Source organism: Onychomys torridus, chromosome 9, assembly GCF_903995425.1.
Source record: "Onychomys torridus chromosome 9, mOncTor1.1, whole genome shotgun sequence".
NCBI classification, from domain to species: Eukaryota; Metazoa; Chordata; class Mammalia; order Rodentia; family Cricetidae; genus Onychomys; species Onychomys torridus.
In genome coordinates this window covers 4870369-4891560 of record NC_050451.1, presented here as the reverse complement: position 1 = coordinate 4891560, position 21192 = coordinate 4870369, and the positions used below count along the sequence as shown (strand labels likewise).

At 51.8% G+C, this 21192-nt stretch overlaps 1 protein-coding gene across 4 annotated transcripts in view; it reads left to right on the top strand.

Annotated features, from left to right (window-relative positions):
• Window positions 1-14244, top strand: part of Nisch (nischarin) — a 37752-nt gene extending 23508 nt beyond the window's left edge. The window contains exons 14-22 of one of the 4 annotated variants that reach the window (XM_036198580.1): window positions 4193-4317; window positions 5197-5246; window positions 6887-8296; window positions 10440-10743; window positions 10780-10950; window positions 11461-11617; window positions 11983-12111; window positions 12574-12735; window positions 13000-14244. In XM_036198580.1, the coding sequence (XP_036054473.1) occupies window positions 4193-4317; window positions 5197-5246; window positions 6887-8296; window positions 10440-10743; window positions 10780-10950; window positions 11461-11617; window positions 11983-12111; window positions 12574-12735; window positions 13000-13610 (3119 nt within the window). In that variant the 3' untranslated portion in view covers window positions 13611-14244. Of the gene's footprint in view, window positions 1-361; window positions 1163-4192; window positions 4318-5196; window positions 5247-6886; window positions 8297-10433; window positions 10951-11460; window positions 11618-11982; window positions 12112-12573; window positions 12736-12999 lie in introns of those variants that run through there. The other 3 variants (XM_036198581.1, XM_036198579.1, XM_036198582.1) reach the window with 3 other exon arrangements.
• The last annotated feature ends 6948 nt before the right edge of the window (window positions 14245-21192 follow it).

Here is a 21192-nt window from a genome sequence, read left to right as displayed (position 1 = left end):
CTTAGTGAGGACCCCTACCCCTTTATGTCACATCCATTTCCTATAGGGTACCACGGGGTGTTGGACAGGAACTGAGGCTGCCCTTTGAGCAGGCTTAGGCTCTTGGCTCATGAGGGTCTGTTCCCCTGCAGACAGTGTGGGCAGGTCAGCTCCTAGAAAGTCAGGCCTTGTTATGTCCCTGAGTCTGGGACCCTTGACCCTGTGGAGAGAGCTTACCTTTATTGTTGTGGTGCTTCTGGCACTCAAGGTCCCAAATACTGCATTCATGGGACCAAGAGGGGCTGTCTGTCCCCATGAACCCTGGAAGAGCACTCCCTTTCATCTGTGAGCATTTTCAAAGGGCTTTCACCTCTGAACCCAGGCGTCCTCGGAGATGAGTGAGGGAACCAGGTGCCATGAGCGTGGCTGCCGGCCTGGCCCCAACAGAAGAGGGGCAGGTATGCCGTCCCAAGTGGAGCTGAGGCTCGGGACACACGGGAAAGAACGCCGCCTGCCCAGGCTCCTGGAGATGCAGAACTTGGTGTGAGGTCTTGAGAAACTAGTTTGGCCCTAGGTTTTGAGAGCCAGAAATACATTTCTACTCCTTGACCTGGTGACCCCAATGGAGGAAACTTTTCTAGAAAGGGCTGAGATCCTGGGGAAAGGGAAGTTCTCCCCACTAGCAGCACCAAACTGTGACATGCACACCAAGGAGAGCAAGGAAGGCATCTGTGGCACAGACCCTCCACAGCAGTCCTGTAGGGCAAGAAGCCTGAGCTACAGGAGAGACGGCACTCCCTTAGGTTAAGGCAGAATCCCTGTGCACAACAGCCTGAGATCACAGCCGTGACATGCAGAAGAGAAGCCATGAAAACGCAGTAGTGGAGCTAGGTGCTGGCACATCTGCCCATTGGCTTTGTCAGACTTTGACAACAATTTTTATTCTTTTTTTTATTCTTCATACAAGAGGAAGAAAGTTTGAGTCTCTGTGAGGAAGTTTCCCTGACCTCTCTTCAGGTTCCCACAGTATTATCCCATATAGAAAGCATGCAACCATAGCCTTCTGGGGACAGGGCAATACTAAGGTCCCGAGGTCCAAGATATAACCTGTTCTATCATTTGTTGAATAAGTATGCGTGTGCGCATGCGTGTGTGTGTGTGTGTGTGTGTGTGCGTGTGTGTGTGTGTGTGTGTGTGTGCGCGTGAGTGAGTGTGTGTGCGCGTGTGTGTGTGTGCGCGTGTGTGTGTGTGCGCGTGAGTGTGTGTGTGTCCGTGTCCGTGCTTGCGCGCGCGCGCGCGCGCATGTCATGGACAGGCAAGTGAGGAACAAGGCCAAAAGCGGCCCCTGTCTAGGCAGGAGGAGCGGCTCTCTCCTCCAGGCCGCAGCTGCCAGCAGCCCTCTTCCTTGTGGTGGTGAAGTCTCTGCAGCCTGGGGCAAGCCTCATCTACCCCTTCCTGGGTGCCCTTTTACCCCTGGGTGCTCTGTAGTGTGTCCCCTTTTCCCCGGGCATTGGACACTGAGAGATGTTGTCACAGATTTACACCTCTTGTAAATAAAACTACAGTGGATGTCTTTGTGTGCACATCTCTTTCCTTTGGGTGAGAAATGACAAAGGTCAAGCCCCTGTCTGAGGACTCCTGATGTCCCCATCCCATTTGCTGAGTGGCCCTTTCTGACCACTTGTTTGTACAGGCCATGGTCCCGGAAGGAAGCAGACAGACTGTCCTGTCTGCATTTCCTCATGCCCAAACAAGGCCGGGGTGGGGGTGGGTAGTGGCAAGAAAATACTGCTTTTTTTCTTTTCTTTTTTGTCTTCACAAATGAAGCACCCACATCGATGTGTGTTTGGCCATGTGTTATTGGAGCTGGCCTGGGTGGACAGGAATTTTTCTGTGTGAGATCAGCTTTTCTGACTTACTCTGGTGGCTCCCAGCCTGAGCTATAGAAAACACACTTGTGAAAAAACTGGGCATTTGAGGCCTACCCGAAGGGGGTGCTGTCCAGAAAACACCAGGCCTCTAGTCGTCACAGCTGTTAGAGCAGTGGGAGATTGTGACTGATAGGGGCCAGTGTCCAAAATACCAGAGTTCATTCTCCAGCCCTGTCTGGGGATGGAGAGAAGGCTGTGTGGTAGACGTGATTAGAAGCAGGCAGGCAGCTGAGGTCATGTTCCATCTTCCTGGCCGTGAGAGCTCAAGCGACGCACAGCCTCTTGGAACCTCTTGCAGCCTCCTCTGTTTTCTCCACTATAAAGTGGATACATGCTACTTCATGGATTCTAAGATGCACCCATTTCCACCCTGTGACTTCTCTGAAATTGAGATGCGTCTTTCAGTCAGTGGCGTCCCCTAGTTGCTGTCAGCCAGCTGATAATCGTGATGGAGTCGTGGGAAAACCTTCCGTGGACATCTCCTATGACCAAGATGGCACCTCATCCACAGATCTTAGATTTGATGAAATGTGGTAAATAACAAGAGGTGCGCATGAGCTAATGCCGGGGAGGTGCTTAGCACTGCTAAGGCTCGACAGAATTGGTAGTTAGGGGCTCCTTCCTTCGTCCTGAGTTGGGGTTTCAGGACGGTGCCTCTAGGAATATGGAGCCACTTGGGGAGAGAGACTGTATGCCTATGGAAGAACAAGGTAGAACAGTTTGGGAATACTTTTAGGACTGCAGCAGAGGTGGTATCAGAGATGACTCTTGAAAGATGGGTTGAGTTAAGATACAGGAGCAAGGGCAACATAAGCCAAGGCCGGGGGCGCTTTGTGCATGGCTGTGTGCTTGCTGCCTTTCTCCCTCGCAGCCTCTGCAGCTTAGCTTCCTGGGGTACCTGGGCTTGGGCTGCCTGCTTACCCTTTGGGCAGAGAACCTGGGCTTGGCAGGTGAGTTGTCCTATTCTAGGCGGCAGTCAAGCTGAACAAGGTGTCATGCATGGACTCTGAGTGTTCAGTCATTTAATTGGGCCGTGGTGGCTGTTTAGTAGCGAAGCCAGGCTGTGGAAGCAGGACTCTTCTAGACCGGTTAGCTACAGTTTGAAGCATGGTTTGCTGTTGTTTTGGTTGTTTTTTAAGTGGGGAGAAGGGATTTCCCCTTAACTAAGTTGCAAACTGGAGTGAAGTAATGGATCTAAACAGACTGACTGTTCATAAAATACCTTCAGTATGGCTTCAGTAACCACTGCCTTTCAAAGTGCATGAGTAGGATGCTACCACCCCTAGGACAGTCAGCTGGGCACCCTGGTAAGGCGGCCTGTGGCTTCAAACTCCAGCTGTGTTCAGCAAGCCATACAAGAGTCAAGTCGCTGGGTGGTGGTGGCACACGCCTGTAATCCCAGCACTCGGGAGGCAAAGGCAGGCGGATCTCTGTGAGTTCAAGGACAGAGCTAGTCCAGGGCAGACTCCAAAGCTACAGAGAAACCCTGTCTCAAAAAAAAAAAAAAAAAAAAAAGAGTAAAGTCTGCAGTCTGCAAAGCCTGGCTTCTTGCTAAAGGAATTTGCAAGCTTGGAATTTGCAAGCCCTGCAGAGATACCAGATGAGGGCACAGTGTCACTTGTAGTCCTTCCTTTGGACAGCGTTCCAGTATGCCTAAGGCTATTGATAAGTATATCCCCAAACTGCTTTCCTGACAGGTGGAGCAGCTTGAACCCCAGTGCCCACCACTTCCTAGTAGGCTGGGCCAAGCTGCATGCTCTAACCAGGTCTTAGTAAGAGCAAAGATAGTCTCCTGTTTCAATGTGTCTTTCTCTGTGAAAGCATTGTTCTGTATGTTCTGTCTACTAGTCATTCTTCCGTGGAATGTCTGTTGATATTCTTTGCATTCTCAGTTTTCAAACAACTCTTTCCCATTCCTATAATCTCTAAGAAGAACTCCTTAAAGGTTAAGAGGTTAAGATATAGGCCTTTGTTTCTATTCCGAGCACTTTTGTTCTCTGTGCATTTTTTTGTCTCAGACTGTAGCGTGCACCTAGGGGTTTGGTCTTCATGATTCCTTCCCCAGCTTGTCTGCTCAGGAAGCCCCCCCCCCCTTGACTGTAGAGAGCAGCCACTTGCTCAGTCCTGAGTTGCTGAGGAGTTACTGAGTTACTGCATTTTATTCTGTGACCCATATAATGACTTGGGGGTCTGGCTAGTGCCTGGCCGTGCCACGAGCCCCAGGCCTAGCCTCTTGTTGAACAGCTGCTCTTCCTGCCCACCTGCCCACCCCATCTCTGCAGGAATCATGTTCGTACAGGAAGAGGCCCTGGCCAGCAGCCTCTCCTCCACTGACAGTCTACCGCCCGAGGACCGGCCCATTGCCCAAGACTGTTCTGACTCCTTGGAATCTATCCCCGCAGGACAGGTAATACCCTTGCCTGCTCCTGGGGACTGTTTCTTCAACCATGATGCTGCTGTCTGACATTGTTTGAAGTGGGATGTGGCCTGTGTTGCTAGGGCTTCTGGGGGCACTTTGCATGACATGCAGTCTTCCTTTCTCTTGTAGTGTCCCCAGTTGGGTCATCTTCATAGACCAAGTGGTTAAGGGTCTGAGTTTGGCCTCCTCCATCCCACGGGAACAGGCGATACTGGGGCCCTGCGGGACAGGGAAGGTGGGCATTCTTTGGGCACATATGAGCTGGCTGCTCAAGGAGAATAGCACCCTGAGGCCACTTTGTCCCTTCCCACATGTCACCTTGGTGGTCTGAACAGTATGACTCTAACGCTTTTTTGTAGCTGTTGTCCAGGCTTCTGGGGCCCATCTCTGTGTCCCTGGAAAAAAGAAGAGGAAAATGAGTGCCTGGTGCTGTATGCCCCATGCCTGGACCTCCCTGCCCACCTGTTCTTGCACAGCAGGGTCATGGTCATGTGATGTAAGACAGTTTGCAGAAGCTTTGTCTGTCCTGAGTACTCTGTCCGTAAGATTATAGGAAAGGGACGTAGTCTCAACCTAGAATGCAGAAAGCACTGGGGGACCTTGCCAGAACCACCTTTCATCATGTGCACTGCCTGGGTACATAGCACAAAGATCCCCCAGATGGAAACAGGCTCCAGGGTTGGGTGTGTAAGCTCAGGTCAGATGGGTGGGAAAGCCAGCCGTACTGAATATTAGAAAGATAGACAAATGAGCATTTCCCCAAGTTCCAGAGCACACCCAGCATGGAGCATAGAGGTGGCCAGGCAGCACCTGCTGAGTGCCAAGGAACAGTTGCAGCAGGTGAGGCTTACCGTTCTCTCCTGTCAGGTGGCGTCTGAAGACTTAAGGGATGTGCCAGGAGCTGTTGGTGGTGCAAGGTAGGCAAGAGAGCTTCAGTCTCCGCTGCAGACTGAGCACACAGAGGGCTCTTGTTAGTAGCCTGTTCGTAGAAGTCTGTCTTTACTCCAGCACAGCTGAGAGGAGCTCTGGCTGGTTCCCCTCAGCTGTCTAATTGACATCGTCCTACAATAGAGGTTGGCAAATCAAAGCCAGTTTGGGCCATGGTCTGTTTGTACAGTGAGCCAGGAGTCAGTGTTCTCTCTTGGTTTGCTGGTGGGGCTTGTGTTGTGCTGTGCTCGAGCTGACCTCATTTTCATGGCGTCACTCCTCTTCAGCCTGAGTGTTGGCATCACAGAACTAAGCCTCTCCCACCTTGCTAGGTGGTGGTGGTGGTGGTGGTGGTGGTGGTTGCTTTTGTTTTGTGTTTGTTTTTTGCCTGAGCCCTGACTGCCCTGGAACTTGTTTTGTAGACCAGGCTGGTCTCGAACTCACAAAATTGGCCTGCCTCTGCCTCCTGTTGGCTGGGATTAAAGGAGTGCGCCATCATGCCTGGCTGCTGCTTCTTTTTGTTGTTACTGTTTTTAACATTTGTTTATTTTTCTGGGCACAGTGGTGTACTTCTTTAATTTCAGCACTTAAGAAACAGAAGCAGACAGATACATCTCCATAGGTTCAAGGATAGTCTGGTCTACATAGCAATTTCCCAAACAGCCAGGGCTACAGAAAGATCCTGTCTCAAAACAAACAAACAAGTAAATTGTTTATTTTAATTCTGAGTATGTGAGTATTTGCCTGCATGTATATATTTGTGCACCACATGTATGCTTGGTGCCTTTGGAAGCCAAGACAGACAGCATCACATCTCCTGCAACTGGAATTACAGATGGTTGTTAGCCACCATGTGGGTGCTAAGAAACAAACTTAGATCCTCTACGAGAACTCTGAGCATATTTAACTGTTGAGCCATCTATCAGGCCCCTAATTATTACATTCTTAAATTCCTGTTTAAACAAAATTCCATGGATAGGACCAGCACACACATCATGAAACATTAACTCCTTGGCCCTTTACAGAAGTCTGTTTTTATTTATTTATTTTATTTTATTGAGACAGGATCTCTACATAGCCCTGGCTAGCCTGGGATTCACTACATAGACAGGCTGGCTTCAAAACTCAGAGAGATCCACCTGCCTTTGCCCAGTTCTGGGATTAAAGGCTTGCCCCGCTGTGCCTGGCTACAGCATATTTCTAATTCTTGTTCATGGGAAGGTTGCAGAGTGCAAAAGGGACAGGAATTTAAATGTGATGGTCCTAGGACCCACTCAACTTGATTTACTGCCTAGAAAGCCAGAATGTCCCTAAAGGTAGTCATTTTTCAACAAAGAGATTCACCTTGGAATACGTCGTTGCCCCTTTGACGCCTGGCAGCATCCAAATGACAGACACTTCTGTTATGGAAGCCAGATTGGTTTGTGCAGGCTGTGGTGGATAGCTGTGATCTGAGTGTGTAGAAACCTGGACTCAGGTTGGCTACCCATCCTGATGGCAGCCACTGGAACCGGCTCAGCTGTAGGAGAGGCTCAGGAGGTCCATGGATTGGCTTCCCAGGGTCAGGGTGCTACAGCAGATGAGGATATGGAATGTGCCTGTGTCCTTGACCCAGTCTCTCCTTGCGCAGCCCCGAACATGCAGAGCCAGAGGTTCAGGTGGTGCCCGGGTCAGGCCAGATCATCTTCCTGCCCTTCACTTGCATTGGCTACACGGCCACCAACCAGGACTTCATCCAGCGCCTCAGCACACTGATCCGCCAGGCCATTGAACGGCAACTGCCTGCCTGGATTGAGGCTGCCAACCAGCGAGAGGAAGCCCAGGGGGAACAGGGCGAGGAGGAGGAAGAAGAGGAAGAAGAGGAGGATGTTGCTGAAAACCGCTACTTTGAAATGGGACCCCCAGACGTAGAAGAAGAGGAGGGCAGTGGCCAGGGAGAAGAGGAGGATGAGGAAGATGAGGAAGATGAGGAGGCTGAAGAGGAGCGTCTGGCTCTGGAGTGGGCCCTAGGCGCTGACGAGGACTTTCTGCTGGAGCACATCCGCATCCTCAAGGTGCTGTGGTGCTTTCTGATCCATGTGCAGGGCAGCATCCGCCAGTTTGCTGCCTGCCTTGTGCTCACTGACTTCGGCATTGCTGTCTTCGAAATCCCACACCAGGAGTCACGAGGCAGCAGCCAACACATCCTCTCAGCCCTGCGTTTCGTCTTCTGCTTCCCTCATGGCGACCTCACCGAGTTTGGCTTCCTCATGCCAGAGCTGTGTCTGGTACTCAAGGTGCGGCACAGTGAGAACACACTCTTCATCATTTCGGATGCTGCCAACTTGCACGAGTTCCATGCTGACCTACGCTCCTGCTTTGCACCACAGCACATGGCCATGCTGTGCAGCCCCATCCTCTATGGCAGCCACACCAGCCTGCAGGAGTTCTTGCGCCAGCTGCTCACCTTCTACAAGGTGGATGGTGGCTGTCAGGAGCGCAGCCAGGGGTGCTTCCCCGTCTACTTGGTCTATAGTGACAAGCGCATGGTCCAGACGGCTGCTGGGGACTACTCGGGCGACATCGAGTGGGCTAGCTGCACACTCTGCTCGGCAGTGCGGCGCTCCTGCTGTGCACCCTCTGAGGCCGTCAAGTCCGCTGCCATCCCCTACTGGCTGCTGCTCACTCCCCAGCATCTCAATGTCATCAAGGCCGACTTCAACCCTATGCCCAGTCGTGGCACCCACAACTGCCGCAACCGCAATAGCTTCAAGCTTAGCCGGGTACCGCTCTCCACTGTGCTGCTGGACCCCACTCGCAGCTGCACCCAGCCACGGGGTGCCTTTGCCGATGGCCATGTGCTCGAGCTGCTGGTTGGCTACCGCTTTGTTACCGCCATCTTTGTGCTGCCCCACGAGAAATTCCACTTCCTGCGCATCTACAATCAGCTACGGGCCTCACTGCAGGACCTGAAGACTGTTGTCATCTCCAAGACTCCTGCAGCTGGACCAGGATCCCAAAGCCCCCTCCTGGGTGGCCAGTCTGCCAAGGGCAGGGCCAGGTGAGACTAGTGCAGGCTCTTGGGACCTGGGGCCTGGGATTGGCTTGGGTGTGCTCGCTCTCTGGGCATTTGTACTTTGTGGGAGTCTGCCTTTACTTTCTCTTTCCTCCAGCTTCTTTCCAACCCTGACCACCCTCAGCCCTTGCTTAGTGCTCCAGATCTCCAGAGGCTTAAAAGCAGCCCAGGCAAGCTGTCCTATGCAGGACAGGTTAAGGGAGCCAGCCCTGTCTTGCTTTGTCCCCGGTCCTAGCACTGTCTTTGCATATGCTCAAGCATGGTTTCTGGGTCGTCGTCGTCGTCTCCTCCTCCTCCTCCTCCCCCTCCTCCTCCTCCTCCTCCTCCTCCTCCTCCTCCTCCTCCTCCTGTTCCGCTGCCGCTGCCAGGGATCTCCTCCTGTGGCTGGCACTGTCAGCTAAGGACTGCTTCAGGTACCCTTCCTGAGACCAGCTCCCAAGCTTATTTTTTAGCACCACACACAAAGCCCTTCTCAGGAAGGACTGAGTTGTGTCTAACTTGGGAACCCCTCCCAAGGGACTTTCTGAAGACCAAAGTGTCTGGGTAGGTCATCTTTTCTTTGAGGGGAGATTGCAGTGCTTAGCAGGAAAGAGTTGGCAGCTAGAGCCTATCCACACTGGCCCCTCCCCTTGGATTCCTTGTGAGTGTCCTGCTTTCTGTTGAAGAATTTCCCTACCTGGGAGCAGGGCGAGAATCTAATAGCTCGGGTTCTCTATCCTGGCAGAATGATGAGACCCTATCTTTACCTTTGGTTCTCCTTAGCATCTCTTGGGTCTACCCTCTCCCTCAGCCAGTCCCCAGCTGATGATCCATAGGGCTTTCAACTCCAACAGCTGAACCCAGTGCCCCTCTTACACCTGTACAGAGGTGGCTGTCCCATATCTCCACTCACCATGTGAAGCTCAGTTGGTATGTACCTTGGCTTCCTTCCAAGCTACCACAGCCTGGCTTTCTCCTGGGACTCCTGCAGAAACCAGGCCCCTAAAGATGTATCTGCACACCCATGGCAGCAGAGTAGCCCAGCAGCCCCAAAAGGCCCCTAAAGATGTATCTGCACACCCATGGCAGCAGAGTAGCCCAGCAGCCCCTAAAGGCCCCTAAAGATGTATCTGCACATCCATGGCAGCAGAGTAGCCCAGCAGCCCCTAAAGGCCCCTAAAGATGTATCTGCCCACCCATGGCAGCAGAGTAGCCTAGCAGCTTCTTGAGTATTTGGTCAAATGCCAGATCATGGCCCCAGGGACTACAGCAGTTGGACTGGATCTGATGGATGAGGAGGGCAGCATCCAAAGGACCCTACCCCTTCATTGGGTATGGTCCTGTGGATGATGGAGAGGGCAGCATCTAAAGGACCCTACCCCTTCACTGGGTATGGCCCTGTGAGTTGAATGCTGGAGACTCCCAGCTCCCATGAGCTTTAAGTTTCTGAGCGTTAACAGGTCTTAGACCAGTGACATTCCAGCATGGCCATGTGCAGTGGTGGCTGAGTAGGCTACATGCCTGGGTTACCTGAAGACATCCCAAACAAACTGAAGAGCATTTTGAGTTTAGGTTCTCCCTCTGCTTGCATACACACCCAGGTTCTAACTTGGGTTCTTGCATAAGTACTCGAGGGTGGCATTTCTAACACATCTAACACCTTGCACCCAAGTCATAACTCTGAAGTGGCCTTTCTGATGCCTCTGGAGTGCTTTAAAATGAACTTTCAGGGCTGGGGAGATGGCTCAGTGGTTAAGAGCACTGGCTGCTCTTCCAGAGGACCCAGGTTCAATTCCCAGCACCCACATGGCAACTCACAACTGTCTGTAACTCCAGTTCCAGGGGAATCTGACATCTTCACACCACTGTACATAAAGTAAAGTTGGATAAATTTCTTTAGAAGATGAACTTTCAGTCCATGAGCCAAAGCCTTTATTACGTGTGTATGGCTGGCTCTGGGTGGGCTGACACTTGCCCTGTGCTGTGTGGACCTCCCATGAAGAGCATAGTGATGACATAGGTCATCCCAGGACCCCCAAGACTAGCACGTGGTATACAGTTGGCCATCACATTCTGATGTGCACATGATAGGAATCTGGATGGAGTCCACATGTTTATTTGGCATTTCTTGGGTCACTGGGAGATGTAGTGATAAGCAGCGACCACAGGAGACCCCAGCAGAAGCTCCGGCTCCAGCTCCAGCTCCAGCTGCAGTCCCAGCAGAGGCCTTGGCTCCAGTTCCAGCTCCTGCAGAGGCTCCAGCTCCAGCGGAGGCTCCAGCTCCAGCGGAGGCTCCAGCTCCTACAGAGGCTCCAGCTCCAGCGGAGGCTCCAGCTCCAGCGGAGGCTCCAGCTCCTACAGAGGCTCCAGCTCCAGCGGAGGCTCCAGCTCCTACAGAGGCTCCAGCTCCAGCGGAGGCTCCAGCTCCTACAGAGGCTCCAGCTCCAGCGGAGGCTCCAGCTCCTACAGAGGCTCCAGCTCCAGCGGAGGCTCCAGCACAAGCTGAGGCCCCTGCCCAGTACCCAAGCAAGCGCCTGATCCAGTCCACATCTGAGGAGAATCAGATCCCCTCTTACTTGCCAATCTGCCCGTCACTCCAACACATTGCCAGTCTTCAGGGGAGTGCCATCGTTGATCTCTTCCACAGCAGCATTGCCGAGGTATTGGCCTGGTCTCGCTGCCTGGCACTTGTGTGGTGAGAGGTATGGGCTCTGCTGTGGTACCAGTCAGTCCTGAGGGTAGGGCAGGGTTTGTTTGGGGACATCCTCAGGTCCCAGGTTTCTCTGACATCATGTGGGCCTCAGCTTCATCTGCTCACAGGATTGAGGATCTGGGTCAAGAGGTTTGCCACTCCTCTCCCAGCCAGGTGCGCCCTCTGCCATATCTAACTGTGTAGCCCTGGTGCAGGTACATACTGCCATGTCCACCTCCTATTCGCACCTCTTCCCTGCTCTGAGTTTATTTGATGAATGAGATGAGCCTCCTGTCCCTTCTCCTCTAAGGCCATGAGCAGTTCCTAGGACCCAGGAGTCACCACAGTCGCGGGGCTGACACAAGTGAGGCATGTGCTGCCTGGAGTCTGCCCTCCAGCGTGCACAAGAAGGCAGGGAGGTGTGGGCTGGCCCATCCACCGCCTCCTGCAGCCTCCCACATAAGCCCTCTGTGCCCAGGTTGAAAACGAGGAGCTGCGGCACCTGCTGTGGTCTTCGGTGGTGTTCTACCAGAGCCCGGGGCTGGAGGTGACCGCCTGCGTGCTGCTCTCCACCAAGGCCGTGTACTTGGTGCTGCACGACAGTTTCCGGCGCTACTTCTCCGAACCACTCCAGGGTAGGCACTCGGCTGCAGGGGCTCAGAGCGGTTAGCTCTGGGCTGAGAGTCCCTTCCCTGAGGAAGGGTGACAACAGCACTTCCCTCTTAGAACTGTCTACGGACCTAAGGCCAAACACAGATGTGCCATGCCAGGAAATGCTTGGGAACCGGTTGTCACATGCAAGGATTTGGCAGCCTCTGCCTCTGGGAGCTCAGTGGCAGCCTCATCCAGTGACTTGGTGCCTCTGCTGAGCTAAACTTGGTTGAGGCTGATACCCCCACCAGTCTCCTAGAAGTCCTCCGCACGTGCAGATGTGGTGACTCCTTGCCAGGTGACCTTCCTGCTGGACATGTTTAACCACAGCCTCTTCTCTCCACCACAGATTTCTGGAACCAGAAAAACCCAGACTATAACAACAGTCCTTTCCACATCTCTCAGTGCTTTGTGTTCAAGCTCAGTGACCTGCAGTCTGTCAACGTCGGCCTTTTTGACCAGTACTTCCGGCTGACGGGTAAGTGACCTGGTATGTTTTGTCGCAGTTTGGATGAAGGCCAGTGTGGCGGTGGCTTCCACCTCGGACTTGTGGGTGCACTATCACTGGACACGTTAGTGGAGAGCCAGCCAGTCGGGTGGGAGGAAGCGGCTTCAGGGACTGCAGAGATGGCAGCACTCCGCCCCAGAGTTTATAGCAGGAGGTGGGTGTGCAGGGAGCAGCCAGCCCAAACTGCAGTGGAGTGCCTAGGGCAGGATGTTTCTGACTCACACTTCCTGAAGACAGAAAGCTAAGCTCTTCCCCTCACGCCTGTATCCCCTTCCAGAAAAATGTCTCAGCCCTTCCTGCCTGAGATACGGCCACCTCCCTGGGTCCATGATGCCCTCCCACATGGACCCTCGGGTCCTGGTTTTCTGGGTAGGGACCTTGCAGGGCATGGGAGTGGTGGCCTGTAGCTGTGACTGGTGCCTTCTTGTGCAGGCCCCTCCCCATCGCAGGTGGTCACGTGCTTGACTCGGGACAGCTACCTGACACACTGCTTCCTCCAGCACCTTATGCTCGTGCTCTCCTCACTGGAGCGCTCCCCTTCCCCTGAGCCTGTGGATAAGGACTTCTACTCAGAATTTGGGGACAAGAACACAGGTACCCCAACTCCCAGAACCCTCACTGCTCCTGTCTCTAACTTTCCCTCTTCTCTGCCAAGCTGGCCAGGGCTTTATGTGGGCCTCTTCCATGGCAGAGACTCCATCCCAGGAGTCTCATCCAGCAGGTGTAGCTCTCAGCCCAGACCTTGGAGAACCTTCCACTACCTCTCATTTAGAGTCTAGGCTGGTGTGGGGCTACTGTTGCTTCTAACCTCACACAGGCTAGCCCAGGCTACAACCCTGGTGTCACATCTTTCTGTAGGGAAAATGGAGAACTATGAGCTGATCCATTCCAGCCGTGTCAAGTTCACCTACCCCAGTGAGGAAGAGGTTGGGGACCTGACCTTTATCATGGCACAGAAGATGGCTGGTCCTGAAAAGGCTCCAGCCCTCAGCATCCTACTGTATATACAGGCCTTCCAGGTGGCCCCACCACAACCTGGACGGAGCAGGGGTTCACTGCGCCCCAAGACACTCCTGCTCACCAGTGCTGAGATCTTTCTCCTGGATGAGGACTACATCCACTATCCATTGCCTGAATTTGCCAAAGAGCCACCACAGAGGGACAGATACCGGCTAGATGATGGCCGCCGTGTCCGGGATTTGGACCGGGTGCTTATGGGCTACCAGCCCTACCCCCAGGCCCTTACTCTTGTGTTTGATGACATGCAGGGTCACGATCTCATGGGCAGTGTCACCCTGGACCACTTTGGGGAGATGCCAGGTGGTCCTGGCAGGGCTGGCCAGGGCCGGGAGGTCCAGTGGCAGGTGTTTGTCCCCAGTGCTGAGAGCCGAGAAAAGCTCATCTCACTGCTGGCACGTCAGTGGGAAACGCTTTGTGGCAGGGAGCTGCCTGTGGAGCTCACCGGCTAGTGCAAGCCATGGCAGCCCTGGCCACCTGCCATGTGCAGCCTAGTCTGGTGCCCGAGAGTGCAAGGAAGCAGGCCTTCTGTGTTCTTTTTAAGGTGTTCTCCCCTCCCTGGATTCCTTACATTGATTGCCTACGACCCCCACACAGCTCCCACAGAGAATGTGAACATGTATGTTGAGTTCCTTCTTCCTAATGCTGGGAAGAAGTGTGCCAGCCCCACCAGAGTGTCCTTGTGATGCCAGCTTCCCTGTGTGCCTGCCTCTGAAGTGGCATGGCCAGGCACACAGCCTTGTTTTGTCCTTGATTGTGATGCTGTTGTTAACACTGGCGCTGTGAACCTGGTGACCTCCACGTCCTTTCCTGAAGTGCTGAGTCCAGTCCTTTGTTGCTGTTGTTGTCATTGTGGGCATTTTGCTGCTAATTATGAAGCTGGTAGCAGAATACACATTGGAAGCTCCCATTTTGTGGGCTTTTCCAAAATGGAGGCCTCCTTAGGTCCAGACAAGAGGAAGTCCTATGAGGAGTTCCCAGGCCATGGGGCCAAGAGGAGCCGGTGCAGGGGACCTAGAGCTGCCAGCACAAGCGTCACTCCTGTTGCCTATGTTCTCTATTCTAATAAAGCAGAGTTTGACACAGTCTGCGTCTGCTAGGTCAAAGACAACTGGGGTCTCCAAAGGGCTTCAACCAAGGTATGGTCAGTACGGGGGGGGGGGGGGGGGGGGAGGACGACTAGAGACAAGGTGGAGGGTGGGGACCTCTGGGGCCATGCTGGTTTGTGGTCAAACATAGCAGCCCACCATCCCTCTTGCACCTCCTCAGGGTGTCCTGCAGCTGGGTCTAGCCCCAGTTGTAGCTTCAGCCTAAGGGTGAGGCCTGAAGACTGGGCTTGCTAATGCGTAGGACCAGGGGTCCTATGAAGATGGCAGCAGGAAGTGGACCAGGTGGTGGAAAGTGGCAGAAAGAGCCCCTGCCTCTCTCTGCCTGTAGTCATGCCAGAGGGCTGGGGGTACCTCGGGGACTGCCAAGTAGGACCTAAGAGTTCATGGATGGTCAATGATAAGTATTGGATTCCTGGTTATTGGGTATCCTCTGCCTATAGAATAAGCCAGTCAAGCCAAATTAATAAGCCTAGGTTTAATAAACAGAGCAAAGCAACTCCTGGGTGACTCTCAGAAAAATCACACAGCTGATCTGGTAACCAGGTCTTAAAATACCCTGTAGACATGGTCTTGAGCAGCCCTGGGGGAGGGGCTGACCCTTGGTTGGCTTTCTGAGGGGCAGGGTCTGGAGAGAGCAGCTCCAGGGGAGGGGCCACCTCTTGGGGCATCGAGGGCAGGGTTGAGAATGAGGCCGCGAGCTGGAGATCCCCAACATCCCAACCTTTTTGGGTACATATGGATGTCAGTTCAAGACTGGCTACTTCCTGCGTTTAAGGGATGACGTGAGGAAGGGGGAGTTGGGATTTGGTGGGCTCACGCTCAACTAGAGGTGTGAATGAAGAAGAATTTGGTTAACTGCAATCCTGGAGACCTCAACCATCTGTTCTTGAGGAGGTGGAGAAGGCAGGTTGCTAGGAGAAAAAAAATGGGTTATTAACACTGTGACTAACACTGTGACCCTATGAACAGGCTAGCTGTGGGAAAAAGAATGGAACAGAGATGTGCCCTGTTTGTACAGAGAGGCAAGGGTGAATGAACCAGACAGACAAAAGAGCAGATAAGTGCTTGTGTCTGGAGAGGTGGTACCAGCACTGATGTTCCAGGAGCTTGCGATGGCACACCAGATCAAGGGATGATGTGTTCAGGGGTACATGAGCCGTTCATCACATCTGTTGTTTCCCTGGAGGTAGGGAGCACATCCATCCTGTAAAGGTGTCAATAAGAGTTAAGAGATAACAGAGCTTTTTATGAGTGAGTATGTGGGTGAAATCAATCTGCCAGTATTCGCCTGGTTGGTATCCTTGGAACTGGTGCAGGGGCTGGCATATCTGAAGGGCCCCCTGGAGGGTGGCCTTGGCACAAGTCTGGCAGGGAGGGGTGGTGGGCCTGTCCAGGGACTAACCTACCATTCCAAATTCCTTGATACAGTGGCAGAACTCTTTCCCAGGGACATATGCAGGTGTCTGTAAAACAACTGGAACAGATTTACATCTTGGTGTAATAGCAAAAAGCTTCTATGCAGTCCTGAGAGCTGGGACCAGTAAAGTCCTGAGGACTCCTGAAAACTGTCTGTAGTCAGCGCTACCACAAAGCCTGTGAATGAGGCACACCTGTCTGAATCTTCAACAGGAAACCTAACTAATGAACTAATGAGCTACCAAGCTGGTTGAAGCCTCGTGGGGGGTCGGGGGACAGCTGTTAAACTGGTAAGGCTATCAGTACCCTAGTCATCAAATGCCATCAGATCTGAGAAGGATAACTAAATAAGCAGGAGATAGCTTTCCCGCTACCTAGGCAACTGTCCCTGGTCTCTCCGTGGTTGTTGGAAGACAGAAGTCCCAAAGGCAGTACCAGTCTTCGGCTGCCAAGCCCAGAAGACTCGACAGACTTTCCTGTGGGGTAGGAATTTGGAGAGAGTGATCTACCTTGTCTTGGCAAAGCGGGGCAATCGGGTCCCAGTGTCTTGCTCATTCACAGTCTGGACAGGGTCTTGCCAGCCCAGCAGTTTAAAGTGCAAAGCAGTTTTTGGGGGGTTCGTTTGGTTTGGTTTTTTTTTTCCTGCATGGCTGGCTTTGCCACATTTAAAGCAAGCTTCCAGGTGGAAGTTCTTCTGTGGTCTTGGAGGAGGTACAGGACGCTGCCAGGGGCTGGCATGTCTCTGTCATGAGAAGCTTTTTTTTTTTTTTTTTTTTTTTTTTTTTTATTAAAATGCTATATTCTCAGATCTCTGAAGCACTTGGGGAATAGGGGATAATTGTCTGAAGTAGAAGAATGTTGTTTAGGCTTAACTTTGAGAGCACATACGTTAAATCTGGACATACAGTTAGTCACAGCTTACCAATGTTAGTAACAGCAAGAAGATTAGAAGGAATATTTCAGTCTCTAGTTTTCAGCTGTGGTTTTAACATATAATCATAAGACAAAACCAAGTTTTAACATCGCAAACAATGTAATGTTTTTTTTAAAATCAGTATCAGGGGGTTTACTCTTTGGTTGCAAAATCTGGCTGCCAGTAAGATGCATCCCTGTACATGAATGCATGGAGGTGCAGCTTTAATACCTCAGCAACCAGCATTGTTTTTAATCCTGTCTTCCATAAAGCTGGTTTTTAGGACAGGACAGGAATTCTCATACAGAAATCTATCCTAATCCAAAATAACTTGGAGACCTAATGTCTCCTGGTGGACCCATTTCCACATGGTCACCTCTATCTAAGATGGTGGAAAAGTCACATATGACCTCCCTCTTCTCTGTCCCTAGTCAAAATGGCAACTGCCCATGTGTTTCCAGAGCAGTTCCAATTTGGAGTCACCAGATTTGTTTGTTTTTTGTTTTGTTTTGTTTTTTTCCGAGATAGGGTTTCTCTGTGTAGTTTTGGTTCCTCCCCTAGGCTGGCCTTGAACTCACAGAGCTCTGCCTGCCTCTGCCTCCCGAGTGCTGGGATCAAAGGCGTGCGCCATCACCGCCCGGCAGAGTCACCAGTTTTAAGTTAACTTTTGTTGCAGATTTTTAATCATACCCAATTTCTTAGCTGTTTTTCTTTAATAAGGTAGAACAGCATAAATTAACTTTTTCTGTCATCACATCAGATTCAGCAAAGCCCAGAGGCAAATCCTGAGCAAAGCAACTAGTTGTTACCAAGACACATGGAACACGTAAGTTCAGGGATTCAAAACCAGTCAAAAACAAGCATACAGTGGCCACATTTCTATCCATACAGGCAAAGTAGGTGGGACTTTTTAACAGGAAGACAAACAAGACTCTAAACCATGTCCGATGACAGGCAGATAGAATTTCAGCACTGTGAGGGGGAGGTGGGGGGGAGGGGCAGAGTGAACAGAGAATGAGACATTTAAGCAGTTCAGGTTGGGAGAGCTGTCAGGAACAGAGACCGGATCTAGTGCAGGCATAAGGCAGCAAACAGGCACTGGGAGCGGAGGGAGGGCAGAGATGCAGATCGACAGGGGGAGGGAAGGGAACAGGAGTACAAGGCTCGATCATAAACATGGGTGAAGCGATGGTGTGAGACAATCCCAATTTGGATAAATTTCGTAGGAGACACCCCAAGGGTGTCTGGGAATCAAATTTGGGCCCAGAAATATCCATTCACAAGCTGTTAACCAGAGACCAGAGACCAGAGACCATGGTGAGATAGTTTGGGGCCAAAACGGTGGGGGGCTGGGATATCCCTGTGCAGGATGTCTCCCAAACAAAGGAGCCCCAAAGGGCAGGTTTTGTCCCTACCCCAGAACAGGCCAAAGTCACCTGGCACTGCAGTGGCTTGGCAGGCAAACCGGAAGCCTCTCACCCAGTAGGTGTGAAGACTTGGAAGGAATCCTGGACCCCTTTATAAGCTTTTGGTTTGGAACGGATGCCAAGCAAAAGTCATTCCGATATGCAGGAGACAGGGAGGAAGAGAGAGTGACTTTCCGGGGCCACGTGGTCGCTGGAAAAACTCTACTTGGGTTCAGCACCAAGTAGATAAGTATTGGATCCCCAATTATTGGGTATCCTCTGCCTATGTAATAAGCCAATCAAGCCGAATTAATAAGTCCAGATTTAGTAAACAGAACAAAGCAACTCGAAAGGCAGGAGATAAAATCACACAGCCGGTCTGGCAACCAAGTCTTAAATACCCTGTAGGCGTGGACTTGGGCAGCCCCAGGGGAGGGGCTGACCCTTGATGGGCTTTCTGACAGGTGGGGTCTGGAGAGAGCAGCTACAGGGGGAGGGCCCACCACTTGGCAGGCTGAGGGCGGGGTTTGGAATGCTCCCCCCCCCTCCCCATCCCAAGCTGAAGATCCCCAACAGTCAACCCCTGTGTCCTACCCTTCACCAATTTCCCACCGCTAGAACAGCGTCTGTTCCCCACTCACCTCATCTGGGCCGGCGTCAGGCAGGGTCGCAGGAGAGGGAAGATGGATTTAGCGTGACTGACAAGCCCCAGGTTGTACTCTGCTGCTCTCCAGTTTGTCTAGTTGTGGGGCTGTTGTTTTTGTTCATTTTGTATCGTCAGAATGGCATCCTGGCATGGAGAACCTGCTGCCCTCAGAAAGAGTGTGGGTGTATAAGAAAGAGAAAGTTCCCCAAGGAAAGGGCTTCTCACCCTCAATACCCCCTAAGGCCAGCCTAGCCCTCCACACTGACAGGGTGGGACATGCCAAGGAAGAACAGGAAAGCATGTAGCCCTGGGTTCCATTCCCAGGACCACACAGCATCCACTCACAAATGCAAGGGGATGATGACACACACTGCCTTAGTTAGGGTTTTATTGCTGTGAAGAGACACCATGACCACAGCAACTCTTAAAACGGAAATCATTTAATTGGGGCTGGCTTGTAGTTCAAAGGTTTAGTCCATTATCATCATGGCAGGAAGCATGGTGACATGCAGGCAGATGTGGTGCTGGAGAGGTAGCTGTGCATTCTACATCTGGATTCACAGACAACAGGAAGAAAACTGTGAGACAATGGCCTGGTTTGAGCATTTGAGACCTCAAAGCCCACCCCAGTGACACACTTCCCCCAACAAGGCCACACTTCTTAATAGTGCCACTCCCTGTGGTCCTATGGGGGCCATTTTTATTCAAATCATCACACACGCGCACACACACACACACACACACACACACACACACACACACGCCTATAACCCTAATGTAAGCAAGAGGCTGAGGCACAATGATGATGAGATCCTAGCCAGCCTGGAGTATACAGCAAGACCCTTGTCTTTAAAATAATAATAATAATAATAATAATAATAATAATAATAATAATAATAAAAATTAAAAGGTAGGCTTGGTGAGTCAAGCCTATAATCCCAGCACTTGGAAGGCCAAACTTCCGAGGCCAGGCTGAGCTATATTGTAAATCATAGGGAAGCTTGTTTCAGAGATCCAGTCTCAGAGGAAGGGACTGGGGAGGAAATGAGAAATTGTAACAAGTAATAGAGAACAGTAACAAGTTAGTAGCGCCTCCCACCCCGAGCCCAGCCATCTCCAGCCTGGTCCTAAGGACACCTCCCGGAAGAGGCTGTCTAAAGTCTAAATTCAGCAGAACTGGGCTCCGAGCCTGTATCCTCGAACAGTAACAGGAATGGTAAATTAACCTTCTTCGTTTTATGCTTTGGCTCTTCCATGCATCTGGACCGGCCCAGGTGGTAAGCCTGTTCTTTCTCAGCTAACACTCGAGGGTAGACAAAAAATGAACTCTTCAGTAGGGCAGTGCGAGCCGAGTGCTAATGCCAGGGGGTGAAATCAGGTACTGGGCTGCCCAGAAGCCTGGGATCAGGTCAAAGAAGTGCCTGAACCCTTGTTTAAAGGAAAACTGGGACCTGGGTGTGTGTGTGGCTCCATAGTAAAGCGCCTGGGACATGTACCAGGCCCAGGGCTTAACCCGGACAACACACACAGCCTTAAACTGATTCAATGTAGCAGAGTTTATTGGAGCAGCCTTCCCAGGCAGCCCTGAGAACAGCATCTAGGGAGACAAAACCAGGCAAGACTTCGAAGAGACGGAAAGGAGCAGAGAATGTTTAAGTCAGGCTTAGTTGGCAGTTGATAAGATAGCCCCTTACACATGACTGGAGCCCCATGCTGCAATCGAGATCCATGTGTCTGGCCTGTCACAGCAAGAGATTTTAGTCCGAACCAATGGCTTTAACCCCAGACACCACATTTACCTAGTAGGGAAACAGTATGTACATTGGAGCTTACTTTAAAGAAAAGCCCCAGTTGACCAAGAAGCTAAAGAGAAAGGAAAATTTTATGGGAATGTGGGGAGGAAAATGTCCAGTTAAAGCCCCATACACATCAAAGTTAAAAATAAAGTGTTGGTGACGCGTGCCTTTAATCCCACCACTCGGGAGGCAGAGGCAGGTAGAACTGAGTTCGAGGCCAGCCTGGTCTACAGAGTGAGTTCCATGACAGCCAGCCTACACAGAGAAACCCTGTCTCAGAAAACAACAACAACACCACTTTCAATAAATGGTGACTCTGAGAAGCCCATACACATGCCCACGGATGTGCTCTAGTTTTTTACACTCTTTTTAATAAAGCCTCAGTTCTATTTCACACGAGCCGCTCCTGAATCTCTTTTCTGCTTTGAACCCATGAGTCCTGGGTTTGCCTGAGTGGATATCCCTAAAAGATTAAAGGAACTCCTCTGGCTGTGGAGCTGTGACTCTGTCCCAGTCACCACTGACATCTCAGCAGAATTGGGGGCATCACAGGAGCCCACCACAGGCGTGGAAAGGGTTGAAGTGTGGTAGGCAGTGGGAGGGACCTGAGCTGCGGAGTAGAGGTGGGCTCAGGGAGGCCATGAGGGTCCAGAGTGATGCAAGCTGGTATGGAAAGAAAAACCTGAGAAGCTACCATGGCGCTAACACTTTCACCTCTTCTGGTGTCGGAGGGAAAAACTGAGGCAGC